Source organism: Rhineura floridana, chromosome 21 (assembly GCF_030035675.1).
Source record: "Rhineura floridana isolate rRhiFlo1 chromosome 21, rRhiFlo1.hap2, whole genome shotgun sequence".
In the NCBI taxonomy this organism is placed as follows: Eukaryota; Metazoa; Chordata; class Lepidosauria; order Squamata; family Rhineuridae; genus Rhineura; species Rhineura floridana.
Genome location: NC_084500.1, coordinates 19823403 through 19837366, shown reverse-complemented (window position 1 = coordinate 19837366; position 13964 = coordinate 19823403). Strand labels below are relative to the sequence as shown.

The following is a 13964-nucleotide window of genomic DNA, read 5'->3' as shown; positions in this document are numbered from 1 at the left end:
TAGAAAGCAGGATTGAACTGATGGGCCGGGGAGTTCAATCTGGCTCAGTGTAGGTGTGTGAGGGAGCCCGTCGGCTGATGCACAGGGAGGTCAAGCCTGCATGCTATCTCCCTCACCTCCAGGGCTGACAGGTGGGCAGGACCACCCACCTGTCACATGACCTGACTTCATTATGACATCAGGTGACTGGCAGGTGGGTGGTCCTGTCCACCTGCCAAAATTGGCCCATGGGGTCAGGGGAGATGATGATCCACAGGACCAAAAAAGGCTCCCACCTGTGCTGTAAAAAAATATAAAGGTGCTGGTAATCCACTACCATCAAGGGGAGAAAGCACTGCCTACATTTACTTCATAGAATCCTAGCTTTGGAGGAGGAGTCTGGGAGGTCATCCAGTCCACCCCCATCCTGAATCTAGAGCTAGAGCATCCCCAACAGATGCCTGCTTGAAGCAGTGGTGGCTGATGGTTCAATGTCAGCGGGGCAGTGGAATCAGCTCTGGGTTTTAACCTGAACTTTCAAGGAGCTGTCCATGGTGCGTAACAAAATCAATGGGGCAGGTTACTGATAGTCCCTTGATTGCAATGCAGTTTAAGTACAGTTGATACTTTTGGGGATCAGAAGTGCTGAAGCACATTCTACTGTGGCGCATTGTGACACCCAGAAATTCTCCAGTTTGGCTGATGCCATTTTTCTCCTTCCACGGTTATCTGTTGCAACAGGATTCCTGGCTGGCGTTGGTGATGTTGTCACTGCTTCAAGTCTAGTCTAATATTACGCTTACATCTTCGGATTCTCTGGACAGCAATCCACGCGGTGACCGAATGCAGACCCATGACGATTCGGGATCCCCCATCCAACAAGTAAGAGTTGCCATTTATCATTCCCTCCCCCGCCAGCGTCAGTCTAGAACAGGTGTTGGGGGAGGGGACCTTTGGCCCTCCAGATGTTGCTGAACTACAAGTCCCACCATCATCCCTTGTCGTTGGCTGTGCTTGCTGCAAGGCCTGCTGGGAGTTGTAGTTCAGCAACATCTGGAGGGCCAAAGGTCCTTCACATCTGGTCTAGAACAACCTTCCACAGGCTGGTGGCCCTCCAGATGTTGACAGACTCAACTCCCATCATTCCTGACCATTAGACCTTGGAGTTAGAGTCTAGCACCATCTGGAGGGCCACCAGGTTGAAGGACAAGTTCATGCAACACACCAGTGGCCTTCAGTAACTGATTCATACAGAGTGCCAGAGGATCCAATGCAGGGGTGTAGTTGTCTGGGGCCTTGGGGGGTCTTAGACCCCTTACATTTGTCCCAGCAGGGTCCCTACATCTCCAGCATCCTAACACACCAATCAACGTAAAAGGGAAGTGTGTTAGCCACTGAGAAGAGTCTTCTAACAGGCTCCCTTGTCCTTTCCTTCTGATTGCCACTATGCTGCTGATCCAATGTTGTTATGATGAATGGCTGTTGACAGAGAACTATCCATGAATTTGCCTGGATCCATCACTGGGTGTCGTGGAACTAAATCCCATGTTGCCTACTTTAGTATTGCGTAAAGACCTGCCTTTGGGTTGTCCTAAATCTACCGCCTATCACTGTCATCACAGATATAACCCAGAGTCTTGCTTTTAGATAGGAGAGACGGAAGGGCGGGGAAGGAAGGAATCTTATCTCCTTCCCTTCATTTTAGGGCTTGCCACAAAAGGTGTGGTCAAAATAAACAAGACGATGGGTGGCCCTTGTGAGAGCAAGAGGCTGGACTGGAGAGGCCAGGTGTGGGAACCTTTGGCCCTTCAGTTCTCTCTGAACTATAACTCCCACCACTATCCATGGCCATTGTCCGTGTTGGTTGCCGCCGCGGCTGGGAGTTGTAGTTCAGCAGCATCTGGGGATTTATGGGGATGTGTCGCCGTTGGAATTTGACTCCCCCCCCAGGAGTAAGTGGGTAAGTTGTCTGTCTGAGTTTGGGGGCTTTGGGGGGAGGACATTATGGTATGGGATTGTTGCCTGGGTAGGCTGGGGTTCCCTATCTGGGGATGCCGGATTGCCTGGGTAGGCTGGGGTTCCCTATCTGGGGATGCCGGAGATTGAACCTAGGGCTGTCCGCATGAAAAGCAGGTGCTCTACAGACCTCCAGCCCTTCCCAAACGTGTATGTTGGCTTTCAGGAGACCCCGGGCTTCTGCTGCCAGCCGTACGATGGAGAGAACAGGTCTGAAAGGTCACATTCCGAGTCTCCTCAGAGCTCCAGCCCCTCGTCCCCACTTCCCGATCAGATCTACGGGAGGCTTCCTGCCAGCCAGGGCGCCCACGCCGAGGAGGACACCTTCAAGGTCCCGTCCGCCACTGAGAAATTCAGCCAGTACAGTTACGAGGACAGCTCTGTGGGGACCTGCGGCAGGTTCCTCAAGAGCAGCCTCCGAAACAACCCTTTCCACCCTTACAAGAGGCAGTTCTCGGAAGAAGCCTTCCCGGAGGCTCACCAGACCCTGACAGTGGATGGGCACCTGTTCAAAACAGCAAGCCTGGACGGCTTTGAGGAGATGAGCAGGGCAGCGGTGACCGGGGAGGCAGAAATGTACATCACACACATCCCCAGTCTCTCCTCTGAACCAGCTTGGTGCAACGGTCTCCAGTACAATAACCCCGGCCAGGAACATCATCCTCAACACATGGTGAGTTGGGTTGTGCTATTTTTGCAGGCCGGCCCGGCCCGACTGTTGGGTAGAGTGCGGCAGCTGCCTCAGTTGACAGATGTGGTGGGGGGGGGGAGTGGGAAGCGACAAGACCGTGTTGGAGGCCAGAGCTGCATTTGCTGCAAAATCTGCCCTACAGTCCCAAACTGGCCTGCTGCCCTCATGCCTGGGGGATGATGGTGTCCCATTGCAGGCCCAGTTGACTTTGAATGAGGGGCACTTTCTTGGCCTCTGCCTCAGACACCAAAATATCTTGGGCCGGTCCTGTCTGTAGAGCAGCAGCAGAGAACTCTTTGTCAGCCTGAGGGCCGCATTCCTTTCTGGCCAGCCTCTCGGGTGCCGCTTGCCAGAGGCAAAAGTGGCAAAGCAATGAATGTAAATATTACTTTTGTAGAGGAGCCCAATTGCTACACACCCCTCTGTCCTGATCCAGGCAAGGCATGATCAGAGCTCGAGGACCTATTCCAGGCCAAAGCACTCAGCTTGGCCGTGAAGGGTGGGCCCTGGGCCGAATAGAGAAGGCAGGAGGGCCATATTGGCCTCCGGACCGGAGCTTCCCCACCCTTGTCGTAGGCTCTTAAAGAACTGACATAATATCTTTTTACTGGGCCAACATGGGAACCAGGCTTGTGGTATTTTAAACTCGTTGGTTGCAGCAGAAGCGTCTTGATCAGGTATCTGGAGGGCAAACACAAGTCCATTCCAAGGGGAAGTTAACCCGGGTCCAACTCCAGAGCCACGGTCAGGCAGAGAATGAAAGCTGCCCCCTTCCTTCCATTTGCTTTGCAGGAGCTTGGCTTAGCCCTAAGATAAGTCGACTGAAGGAGGTTCACAGAAGGAAAGTTTCCCATCGCCTCCACCACCCAGGAGCGGACCCCCCCCCATGCCTCATCGCTCATTGCTGAGGAAGGGCCCCCAACCCTCCAGGGGGGCTTTTCAGGGGGTCACAGGTGGCTGCAATGCAAAACAGAGACGGAAACAGGAAACGTTCCTTCCGTGACGCATCTTGGTTCATCTTTTTTCCCCTATTGGCTTGTAGCCCGTTTTGTGACTTCAGTTTAAGATTTGGAAGACAGTCAGTTGGCACACTTGGATCTGGCTGCCACCATCACTCACACTCAGTTGCTTGAACAGGCAACCACTCTGTAAATTCTCCCACAAATTAAAATAAACAAATATGAATGCAACGCTGACCGAAGACAAAGCGCTTGGAATATTTCTTCCAGCTGACTCAGTGTAAGGCAGATTCCTCTGGTCCTATTTAAAGCAGCCCTTTGTTTAGACTCATGAAGACTAGAACCTTCCTACGCTCCAGGGCGAGGCAGCTGCCTCAGGGAGCAGATAGGAGAAGGCCCCCTACCACTAACCCCCCTCCGAGTCCCCTGAGCTAGCCTCCTTAGCACCTCCTAAGGTAGCCTGCTTGCTAGTTCAGCTGCTAGTCTGGACAGATGGTGACTGCGAAAGTGAGGCCCATCATCTTGCCCTTCACTTTGGCTGGTAAAATAGCTTGGCCTGGGAAACGGAATAGTTATTTTTTGGCACACACAGCTTTAACATCCCCCCATCATCTCAATCCCAACAGGATACAGATGTGGAGCTGAAGACGACGCTGGAGGAACTGCCGAGCCTTTACTGCTACCAACCTCAAGTGCCTGAGATGTATTGCTCCACACACCCCTTCCACCAGGTAAGGGCAACTGCACACAGCCTGAATCTCTCTGCCTTAGTCCACAAACCTCAGACTGGCAGAGCACAGAGCATCTCGAAACCACTGGAAGCAGCGGTGACCGCTCACTTGGATGCTTCAAAAGGTGATGAGGCAAATGCATGGAAGATAAGGTTACCAATGGCTACTAGCCACGATGGCTGCATTCTCCTTCTGCTGTCATAGAATCACAGAATAGTGGAGTTGGAAGGGGCCTTTAAGGCCATAAAGTCCAACCCCCTGCTCAATGCAGGAATCCAGCTTAAGCATCCCCGACAGGTGTCTGTCCAGCTGCCTTTTGGATGCCTCCAGAGTTGGAGAGCCCACCACCTCCCGAGGTCATTGGCTCCATTGTCATACCGCTCTAACAGTTAGGAAGATGTTCAGTCGAAATCTGGCTTCCTGCATCTTGAGCCCATTACTCCGTGTCCTGCACACTGGGACGATCGAGAAGAGATATTGGCCCTCTTCTGTGTGGCAACCTTTCAAGTACTTGAAGAGTGCCATCATATCTCCCTTCAGTCTTCTCTTCTCCTGGCTAAACATGCCCAGTTCTTTCAGTCTCTCCTCATAGGGCTTTGTTTCCAGTCTTCTGATTACCCTTGTTGACCTCCTCTGAACCTGTTCCAGTTAGTCTGAAAGTGTGGTGTCCAGAACTGGATGTAGTACTCAATATAAGGCTTAATCAGTGCCAAATAGAAAGAAACTAATACTTCAAGCAATTTGGAATATATACTACTGCTAATGCAGCCTAAAATAGCATTTGCCTTTTTTGCAGCCACATCATACTTTTGGCTCATATTCAGCTTAGGCAGTAAGCCTCTGAATAGCAGCTATGGGGAATCACAAGTGGGGAGAGAGTGTCTGAGCTCAGGTCCTGCTTGCGGGCCTCCTATTGGGGGCCTCTGGTTGGCCACTGGGAGAGCAGGATGCTGGACTAGATGGGCCCCCTTTGGCCTGATCCAGCTGCAGCCGGGCTCTTCTGAAGTTCATCTTCTTAAATGGAGTAACTTGTTCCCAGTCTGAATTTGCCCTTAAGAATGGCCCAAATGGTGCATGTAAGGTCTGTCTAGCTCTGCAGTTGCCAACATAGATGCATGGAACAGCTCTTCAGCAGCACACAGGTTGTATTACATTCCCATGCCTTTATAGGGAAGATCACACCATCTCCCTTGGCAGCTTAAGTGGCCCTTGACCATCCCTTCCATACTTCTTGCCAAGTAGCACGGAGAAGATAAAATCATCTCCCTGTTCCTCACCCTCTCGTAATTCTAGAGCCCGGTGGAGCTGTCCAATGACGCTGAATGTTGGGAGATTCAGGACAGACAAAGGGAAGTATTTCTTCAACTCGCTTCCACAAGAGGCAGCGATGGCCACTAACTCGGAAGGCTTTAAAAGAGGGTTAGACAAATGTATGGAAAAGGAGGTTGTCAGGGGAGATGTGCTACCTTCAGGATTCCTCTGACAGCCAGTTCCAGGCTGTCATAAATAGGGAGAGTTGCTGTTGCTCTCCGGCCCTACATGCTGGCTTCCTATTTGGGGCCTCAGTTTGTCATCAGTTTCCTTCTACAGAATATCCCACTCTAGGAGTCTTACCGACACCGTTGCCATCGAGAGAGGTCAGAGTCCCCCTTCATTTTAGCCATCAGAGGGGAGGGGGGAAACGGATCCACCTTTGTGCTTTCCTGGGTCAGGGAGAGGATGACTCAGTAGGAAACGATCTCATTATTGCTGACCCAAGTCAGCCTTACGAACACAACGGCGCCCTTCATGCCAGTCTTGCCATTGTAAAACTTGCAAAAGCCTGTCGTACTAATCAGACCATTCCCCATCCTTGTTTACCTTTCAAAAAAAGCCCGACGGCACCGAAACCCATAAAACAGGACTAGTCATTAAAACACCCTGTGTTTGCCCCTTAATGAGGCCACCTCAGCTAGCTCCCTCCCCTATGTCTAAGGGAGACACTGAAACCAATAAAAATCAAAATTAAAACCAAAATAAAAACGCCAATGTCTCCTTGCCTGTCAAGCACAGCTGAGCAGATGCGGGGCAGTCAGCCCCAGCAACTTCCCTCCAGGGTGTCTTGTTGCCCCATGGTTGATACGCCATCAAAACCTGACACAGAATTTGGCCCCACAGCAAATTTCTCTTGCCCCAATTCCCAGCTGGTCCACAATATGGGTGCCCTTGATGGGAGCTCTTATAATGACATCACAGATAGACTGCACAGGCGCCTAGCAGAATGAAGGTGGCCCCAGCCAGCTATGTGGAACAAAATACCACCTTACAGCAGGAGTCATCAGCATGGTGCACAAGGGTGCAATGGTGCCCTTCGGGGCCCGAAAAGTCTACGAGCAGCCACCCACCCACCCAATACTTTTTCTCCCTTGAAAAGTACATAGAGCTGAAGGAGGAAGTTGGGAAGAGTGACACTCTATCCCATTTTCTTTTTCAGCTCTATGCACTTTTCAAAGTTCAGAAATTCTATTAGATCTGACTTTTACCCAGATCCCTTGGAAAATCAGTGCGTGCGCTTTCTCTCTTTCTCGGCAGGGGAGCAAAATGATTTGAAGGGATGGCACCCACAGCACTTGCTCAAAGTCCCATGAGGCAAAAAGCAGGGTGCAGCTTTCTTAAATAAAAATAAAGAAGTGTGCCCATGGGCTACAAAAGGTTGGCGACCCCTGCCTCACAGGTCTGTTGCTAAGGATGATTTGAGACAAGGTCTCTGAACAGCTCTGAATGCTCTGAGGAGGTCATCCTAAGTACACTAAGCCCTGCTGGACACTGCAGGGTTTATTACCAAGTCAATATGCTTTAGGATTGTGGTGTTAGATGTGCCATATTTGACTCTGTAACCCCAAGCAAGCAGCAGGGACAAGGAGTGCTTTTGTACCCATTCTGACACCCTAGAAACGAAAATGGTGAAACTGAGGTTATCATACTTTACACACATAATGAGAAGACATGATTCATTAGAAAAGATAATAATCTCACTCAACGTCTGAGAGTAGCAAGAGGACAAAAGAAAAAAAGATAGTTTTGTTACAGAATGGTCGTGTTTTATTACATATACAAACAAACCATCAGCACCAACACAGGTTCCAACTGCCTTTAACAGCTTATGGTTGTAATAAAAATAATGTTTTGATTCGAGATTTGTCAACTTGTAAATTAATCGTCATTAAATAACCAATGTTAAGTATTATGTATTGTATTTGTATTGTAAGTAGATAGCGATAGACTGAAAAGAAATACATATATAATGTATCAATCTTTGTATATATGGTCTATGAACTATATTAATATTTAAACTATACTTTATCTATATATATTCCCATAAAAATTTAATTAAAAAATTAATAAAGAAAAGAAAAGACAATAATGCTGGGAAAAACAGAAGGGAGTAGAAAAAGAGGAAGGCCAAACAAGAGATGGATGGATTCCATAAAGGAAGCCACAGACCTGAACTGACAAGATCTGAACAGGGTGGTTCATGACAGATGCTCTTGGAGGTCGCTGATTCATAGGGTTGCCATAAGTCGTAGTCGACTTGAAGGCACATAACAACAACTGACACCCTGGCCCCTCTGACTGGGACCTTGCAACTGTTGCCCATGCCTTTGTAACATCCCAGGCTGTTGTTAAGATGCACGCACACAACTATTTGGAAGTGTCCCCAGGTACAGAATGCATAATAAACCTACGGCGAACCTGTGGCATTCCAGACGTTACCGGACTTCAGCCCCCATCATAAGAATATAAGGAGACCTCTGCTGGCTCAGGTGAAAAGGGTCCCATCAAGTCCAGCCTCCTGTTGTCACAGTGGCCAACCAGATGCCCCAAAGGGATGCCCACGAGCAGGCCCTGAGCGCAAGGGTACCCTCCCCTCTTGTGGCTTTCAGCAATGGGCACCATGCATAATTTTATACACTTCCATCACACACACCCTACTCGCCTTTTAAACTAAAAAGCCCTGAATGTTGTAGCCTTTCCTTAAAGAGGAGTTGCTCCAAGACCTTGACTGGTTCGGCTGCCCTCTTCTGAATTTTTTCCAACTCTGCAATAGCCTTTTTGAAGTGAGGTGACCATTTTGACCACTCCTGGGGCTGTAGGAAGCCAAAGTGCAGCAGCATCTGGGAGGCACTGTGCCTTTGCAATCAAAATTTCTCTAGTGCTCTGCCGCTTCCCCAGTCGACGTGAAAAAGCCCCATGGAGTGGGCTGCAGAGAGTAAAATATCACTGATGACACAAGATAGCATCTACGCTGGCTACCAAAGAGCTTCTAGGCCAGTTCAATGGGCCGTCTGCCTTCCCTTGAAGCTTAAACAGCCTGGGCTCTCTCTGCCTGCAGAAGCCTCGACTTGTTCTCTTAGATCTGCTTATCAGGAACATGGATGTTCCCGCATTATGAATAATATTAATAATGACAGCACCAATGGTTGGTGGCACCTGGTTGGCCACTGTGAGAACAGGATGCTGGACTAGATGGGCCACTGGCCTGATCCAGCAGGCTCTTCTGATGTTCTTATGTTCTTAATAATGTACTTCACAGAGTACAAGGGGATAGGCCTCTGCCCGGGGGAGCTCGCAATGTAAAGTTTGCCAACAGGGAAACATTTGGGAGAGGGAAGGAGGCCGGCGGGTGGGGGGGTAAAGCACCACCTTAGGCTTACTTGCAGACGAGACATGGTGAGGACTAGAGACAGGCACAATGCAAATGCAGAACAGGCTTTTCTCAGTCACCACTCAGACCCCACCAAGAATTTGTGACACGCACAGTGAGAGATTTGCCACCCTGGATTTTTTAAAAATTGTCATTAAGAAGGCCTAAAAATGTTGGTCACAGTCTGAGTTTATAACTGTAAAAATGTCCTGCTGGTTGGTTATTATTACTATTATATTTTTAGTGTTGTCTCTGGGTCTGTTTTTCAGTGAATTCTTGTTTTATGAATGTTAGAGTGGGTTTCTTTATAAACATGGACATCACTCAATTTTTTTTAACCTTCTTCAACCTCTTACATATACAGTTTTGGGGTGGGGGGTGGGGAGGGCATTTCACTACCTGAAGCCAAATTCCAACATACATTAGCGTGGTAAAATGAAAGGAAGTACTTCTTTACTCAGCGCATAGTTAAACTATGGAATTTGCTCCCACAAGATGCAGTAATGGCCACCAGCTTGGATGGCTTTAAAAGAAGATTAGACAAATTCATGGAGGACAGGGCTATCAATGGCTACTAGCCATGATGGCTGTGCTCTGCCACCCTAGTCAGAGGCAGCATGCTTCTGAAAACCAGTTGCCAGAAGCCTCAGGAAGGGAGAGTGTTCTTGCACTCGGGTCCTGCTTGCGGGCTTCCCCCAGGCACCTGGTTGGCCACTGTGAGAACAGGATGCTGGACTAGATGGGCCACTGGCCTGATCCAGCAGGCTCTTCTGATGTTCTTATGTTCTTAACCACAACAAGTCATCCGTGTCTTGTGTCTGAAGGAGGAACTTGAATCTGCTCCCCTGGATCAGTTTTATTTTTTTTACTGCATCGGCTGGGGTAAGAAACAAGAACAAGAATTCAGCTGGAATTTGGGGGAGATTTTTTTGTCCCAAGCATTTTGAGAGGGAAAACTGTATGGGGGTGGTAAATGTATTTATTTAAGCTACTTATATATTGCTTAATTATTGCAGTTTCTAAGCAACATACATACAAATTTGAAAAGCATGCAATGGATAAGATCACTTAAAATGAAGAATAAATATAGAAGACATCCTTAAAGTGCCTGCTGAAATAGAAACATCTTTGTCAGGCTCCTGAAGTTCAACAGGGAAAGGGACTTGTCTCAATTATAAGTGGCTGAAATTGGGAGGCATCGCTTACTGCCATGGAAGTGACAAGATCCTAGAAGGACATGGGATTATACCTATAAGTGTCCCTCCGAGGGTCAACCCATTAAAATCAAAGGACCTATGTTAGTCAAGTCCATTAATTTCAATGGCTCTACTCTGGGTAGGACTAACATTGGACTCACTGTGTTGTAGTAGATCTGCTTTGGGTGTAAATTCTGCAATGAAAAGGGAAGGTTGGATTTTACCCCAACTGGTTGGAACAGAACAGAGATGTAGAACATTTTCAGCCCATGGGGAACCTTCTGGGGGGGCTGCATGCCTGGGATGAGGGGGGCCGGAGGCAAAAAAGGGCAGGACAATGGATGCAGCTCTTGTTTCTGTACAGTAGGGCTACATCCCTGCTCCCCACAAGCCAGAGGTTGTGTTATCCTGCCTCCATCTCTACATCCTCCATCTTGGCAAGTAAGAGGCATCAGAGTTCAAAGACACATTTCAGAGAGGCAAAAGTGATTGAGGAGGGTGTTAAGGAGGGCCATTGAGAGGTCTGGAAGAGTCCCAAGGGCCACACTTGGCTCCAGGGCCACACTTCCTCACCCCCAGAGTAGAGAAATGTAAAAAAAAGCGAATATCCTGAAATTCCTTGTTCTGGGTGACTTAGCTTCCCCACCATCAATGGTGCTGGGGTGCAGGCACACACAGGCACATTCAGATAAGAACATTTGTTGCTAAAAGGCCACAGCACTTTGTTCACACTTTGTCCATGCTTTTGTGCCTCTTGCCTAAAATTGCAATGCGTCTCGTTTCTTGTGTTGCTAGTATCCTGCAGTGAACACCTACCCCGTCACCTACATCTCCACCTCGCACTATCCGTACCAAAGTATTGCTCCTCAGAGCCCCCAGGAACACCACCAGCAGCTGTTCCCTAAACCAATCTACTCCTACAGGTAATTCCTCTACGGTTTTACTTTTACTCAGAAAACACCAAATGAATAAAACAGGGTATTATTATTTCCCACCAACTGCTAGAAATTCAATTCAGTTCGCATTTCAATTTGCACTTTCGGGGGGGGGTCAGGAAAAGAGAGCCAAAACACAGCTGTCCTTCAAAATCCACACTTCCCCAAATTCTGAATTGTAGTTCTCCAGCCATAATAATTACAAACATATGCATATACTAGAGTAAAGTTTTCACATAAATGGACATATTAGCAAAAAATAACATACAACAGTGCATTGCATTAGGGGAAATTGTTTTTGCAAAAAACATGTACGTTAAGCAAAGCATACAAAAATTCATACGGTAGGATAAATATGGACTAAAATGCTGATGAATTTCCATGAGAACTTTTTAAAAAAATCACACACTGATGTGGAAAATGTAGAGAAGTGAACTTAAGATAAGAAAAATGGGGAACTGAGAGAAACCAAAATTGACTGATCCTTTCATCTCTACCCTTTACAAGCTAGAGTTCCCTGGATTCTTTGGGGGAAGCCAGGTGCTTTAAAGGTGTGGGAAGGATGCAGGGATAATGATCACTGTGAGATAGTTTGAGATTTGAACAAAGAAACCAAAACAGGCAGATCTGCCGTTCCCTAACGGCCACCAGTTCACCACCACATTCTTGCTTCCAGCCGTCAACAATCTTGCACACGCCATTGTCACAAATATATTGTGCTAGGTCAGAAAAGCCTCCATGCGGAGGCTCAGTACTGGGCTGTTCAGATGTTGCAGATGGGTACTTGGCCGCACGGTGGGTTTTTTTTAAAAAAAAGAACTTACTGAATTTCCCCCAGAAAGAGTAAATCCGATTAAATGGGGCGGGGAGGGGGAGATACAGCCTGGCATTTTTATGACAATGTTTCATGTGGACACTGTGAAAAATGTGCATGCATGAGCACACCTACCCACAACAAACATCCATCCATCTAGAATGACCTACCCACAACAAACATCCATCCATCTAGTCCCGCCAACTAAAACAGCTAGGTTGGTGGGGACGAGAGAGAGGGCATTCTCAGTGGCGGCCCCCACTCTCTGGAACTCTCTCCCGTATGATCTTCGGCATGCCCCTTCCCTGAACGTATTCCGCCAGGCCTTGAAGACCTGGCTTTTCAGACAGGCCTTCGGGACTTCCAGGGAGGGTTAATATCTATGACAAATTGCCTATTACTCTGAACTCTCATTGTTTATAGTTTTATAGTTTTATCATTGTATTGTATTATTATGATGTATTTTATTGTAACAGAGATGTACGTCGCCTAGAGTGGCCATTGGCCAGATAGGCGACAGATAAATTAAATTATTATTATTAGAAAACCTGAGAGCTCTAGCTGTGGGGAAACCTGCTATGAGGATGCGCACGCACGCATGCACACACACACACACACACAACTCCTGTGTAAAGACCAGAGGAACCTGCCTTCTACCATGTCAAGCTGTGTGTCCATCTAGCCTAGTTTTGTCTGCTCTGACTGGCAGCAGCTCTCCAGGGTCGCAGGTAGAGAAAGGTCTTTCCCCATCACTTGCTACTGGAGATGCTGGACTGAGCCTGGGACCTTCAGCTTGCAAAGCAGGAGCACTGCCACTAAGCTAGACTGTTTTTCACTGATCCAACTAGCCCATCAGCTCTGACTGGCAGCAGCTCTCTGAGGTCTCCAGCAGAGAGAGGTGTATCCCAGCTAAGGGCGCTTCCAAGGGACCTATTTTATCGAGCATTCATCCCGACTTGTTTGCAGGGAGATTAGTCGACGTCAGCTATTTAACGATCATTGGTTCAGATTTGCTTGCGGGGAGGTTAGAGGATGCTGCGTCAGAGCAAGAGTCGCCCCACACTTTGCCAGTGCATTTCCCCCTTGCTTTCTTTACTTGAAGAAGTCCGATCTTTTGAGGAAGGGGGTTTGTTGCACAAGACCTCCCAAGTCAACTATAGCTGTGTGACTGGAGTTTCCTGGTACAGGACGGAATCCCACCTGAAGAGAGTGGCGGTCCGGAAGTGCCCCACATTTCTTAAACAGATTAGCCAGGGATTAAACCCAGGAACTTCGACATGCTAAGCAGGTGTGCTGCCACTGAGTTACCGTTCTTCACCCAGATTTCTGGGGTGGGGCTGGTCTTCTCTTGGACTGTTTAGAACGCACCCCATAAACAAGAGGACTAAAGCGAGCCTACTGTAACAAGTCTCTTGCCTTTTCTTCTTCCCTCAGCATCCTCATATTTATGGCACTGAGGAGCAGCAAAACTGGGAGCCTTCCCGTCAGCGAGATTTACAATTTCATGACTGAACACTTCCCTTATTTCAAGGTGAGCTCTTACAGCTAGCAACAGCTCTTCGTAAATTTACAGGGGGCTCCACTGGAGCAACCTGGTGCCACTGGGTGCACCAATGTGGCACGCGCACAGTTTTGAATCATCTGGGGATGGCCGTACATCCTAGCCCACCACAGTAGGTGAAAAGGCCAACAAACCCTTGAGCTACCATGAGCCCTTTGGGTAACATCAGCTTACCTTGCATTTCTTGCTTGATAATCACGGATGGTGCGTGAAGGAAGGAAGGAGTCGAAAACCATAATTTAAAAGAACTATATCTTGTTTGGCTCTCCTCTGGCTCTTGACCCCATAACGCAGACTCACAGCAATGATGAGGGCTAGAAACTAGATGCCAAATCGAAATTCTAAGCCCATGCTGAAAAAACGTGATCCTTACAATGTTCCTATTATTTGTTATGATG

General features: G+C 48.1%; 1 protein-coding gene across 2 annotated transcripts in view; it reads left to right on the top strand.

Moving 5' to 3' along the window:
- FOXN1 (forkhead box N1) overlaps window positions 1-13964 on the top strand; it is a 56776-nt gene that overhangs the window by 27616 nt on the left and 15196 nt on the right. For both annotated transcript variants that reach the window (XM_061605487.1, XM_061605488.1), the window contains 5 exons: window positions 721-861; window positions 2162-2668; window positions 4272-4376; window positions 11052-11179; window positions 13440-13536. In XM_061605487.1, the coding sequence (XP_061461471.1) occupies window positions 823-861; window positions 2162-2668; window positions 4272-4376; window positions 11052-11179; window positions 13440-13536 (876 nt within the window). In that variant the 5' untranslated portion in view covers window positions 721-822. The remainder of the gene's footprint in view (window positions 1-720; window positions 862-2161; window positions 2669-4271; window positions 4377-11051; window positions 11180-13439; window positions 13537-13964) is intronic.